This window comes from Alosa pseudoharengus, unplaced genomic scaffold (genome assembly GCF_046254945.1).
Source record: "Alosa pseudoharengus isolate Yale_2024_CS ecotype anadromous, Long Island Sound unplaced genomic scaffold, YU_APseudo_1.1 YU_APseudo_1.1_scf_7, whole genome shotgun sequence".
Classification (NCBI taxonomy): Eukaryota; Metazoa; Chordata; class Actinopteri; order Clupeiformes; family Clupeidae; genus Alosa; species Alosa pseudoharengus.
The window spans coordinates 10,526,613-10,529,112 of NW_027468859.1; the positions used below are offsets into that span (position 1 = coordinate 10,526,613).

General features: G+C 46.9%; 1 protein-coding gene across 2 annotated transcripts in view; it reads right to left on the minus strand.

Annotated features, from left to right (window-relative positions):
- The window catches only part of LOC143109358 (syntaxin-binding protein 5-like), a 99,047-nt gene that overhangs the window by 18,877 nt on the left and 77,670 nt on the right, over positions 1–2,500 (minus strand). For both annotated transcript variants that reach the window (XM_076272070.1, XM_076272069.1), the window contains exons 18-19: positions 1,846–1,997; positions 1,104–1,166 (exon numbers count right to left, since the gene is read on the minus strand). In XM_076272070.1, coding sequence (XP_076128185.1) covers positions 1,104–1,166; positions 1,846–1,997 — 215 coding nt within the window. The remainder of the gene's footprint in view (positions 1–1,103; positions 1,167–1,845; positions 1,998–2,500) is intronic.

Below are 2,500 nucleotides of genomic sequence, written 5' to 3' on the forward strand. Positions count from 1 at the left end.
ATCACCACCCACCCACCTGCCTACTGGACCCACAATCACCACCCACCGACCCACCTGCCTACTGGACCCACAATCACCACCCACCCACCTGCTTACTGGACCCACAATCACCACCCACAGACCCACCTGCTTACTGGACCCACAATCACCACCCACCGACCTGCTTACTGGACCCACAATCACCACCCACCCACCCACCTGCTTACTGGACCCACGATCACCACCCACCGACCCACCTGATTACTGGACCCACAATCACCACCCACCCACCTGCCTACTGGACCCACAATCACCACCCACCGACCCACCTGCTTACTGGACCCACAATCACCACCCACCGACCCACCTGCTTACTGGACCCACAATCACCACCCACCCACCTGCCTACTGGACCCACAATCACCACCCACCCACCTGCTTACTCGACCCACAATCACCACCCACTCTCCTACTGGACCCACAATCACCACCCACTCTCCTACTGGACCCACAATGCTCAAGTATTTCTGATAGGCCTGTTATCTTCGGTGTCTGCTAATTCTCAATAACAGACCGTTGCTAAGTATAACACACCGCTGTCAAGGAAAATGGGCTTTGTGCTTCTAATTCACGTCTTTCATATTACTGCGCAATTACTGGAACTTCATTCAAAAGTGAAAGCAGACGGTTGATCAGCTGTGTTCTAAAGAATGTTGTGGGCTAAAGAGTCATATCGTGGGGAGTTTATTGTTTCGTTTTGGCATGTAGCCGTGTAATAAGCGGGATAATGTATAGAACGCCGGTCATTATCGGGAAATAGGTCCCTTCAGGGCGGAACAAGACCCCTCTGCTGCGCGTCGGGGTCCAGTTCGCCCTGTCGGGACCTATCTCCCGATAATGACTAGCGTTCTATACATTATCCCTTACATAGTGATCTTGAGCATTTCTGACATGTTTTTCTTAAGCACCTTGTATTGCTGTTCTTGCATGATGGGTGCTGTATAAATAAAGATTGATTGATTGATTAATTGGTCTATTAATTGAATAATTGATTGTTGCTTGATTGATTGATTGATTGATTGATTAATTGACTGATTGATGAGGTGAGGAGGAGGACTGTGTACCTGAGGTGGGAGATTTGCAGCGGTCGTCTGATGTGGCCGAGCCCTCATTGATGTCACACAGACCTGCACAGAGGAAGACAGCTGGTCAGTCACAGGTAAGTTAAGTGTGTGTGTATGTGTGTGAGTGTGTGTGTGTGTATGTATGTGTGTGTGTGTGTGTGTGTGTGTGTGTGTGTGTGTGTGTGTGTGTGTGAGAGAGAGAAAGAGAGAGAAAGAGAGAGAGAGAGAGAGAGAGTGTGTGTGTCTGTGTGTGTGTGTGTGTGTGTGTTTGTGTGTGGCAGTGGTTAAAGTGGGATTTGGCAGGTGGGGGAACCCTAAAATCCAGTGTCGGTGCAACGGGTAAAAACGACGCACCTTTGGACAACATATTGAGTATCGTGGTGTAGCAATACTTTTTGGACAAGAATTGTTAGCTTCTTGGTCACCTCTTTACACGCAAAAAATTAACTCACCATTTATTTTAACAATATCATCGCACTATATTATTGGTATGAAAGAATATATTTATCATTAATTTATCTGAGTTGGGGGAACTGCGTTCCTCCCCGTCCCCCCACTATTTTAACCCCTGTGTGTGTGTGTGTGTGTGTGTGTGTGTGTGTGTGTGTGTGTGTGAGTGTGTGTGAGTGTGTGTGTGTGTGTGTGTGTGTGTGTGTGTGTGTGAGAGTGTGTGAGAATGTGTGTGTGTGTGTGTGTGTGTGTGTGTGTGTGTGTGTGTGTGTGTGTGTGTGTGTGTGTGTACCTCCAGAGGGTTGTCTGCTCTTGCGTGGTGAGCGTGGCTGTCGCTGATAGGGGTCGTTGGTAGTGTAGAGTTCAGCTGTACTCAGGTTGAGCAGAACCGTCTTCTGCAAGTAGTCCACCACTCCCACACCTGTACTGTTGCCAAACACCACACTACACAACACACACACACACACATACGCACATGTATTAGGGCTGTGAAATAGACACATAATAAACATAAACACACATAAACACATGTGTTCAAGAAAACCTTACAAATCTACACATACACATGCAGTCACACAAACCAACAGCACTACACACACACACACACACACACACACACACACACACACACACACACACACACACACACACACACACACACACACACACACAAACACACATACAAGTATAACTACTATCACACACACACACACACACACACATACACACACACACACACACACACACACACACACACACACACACACACATACAAGTATAACTACTATCACACACACAAGCATATAGCCATAGCACATAGTTTTGCAGTATTCATGTTAAAGAACAGAGAAAAAGGACCAACACGATGGCTTGAAAACACCAACAGTGAACATCTCCACCTGGTCCCTCAAAAGAAAAGCAATACAAAAAAACAAAATGGAAATAGT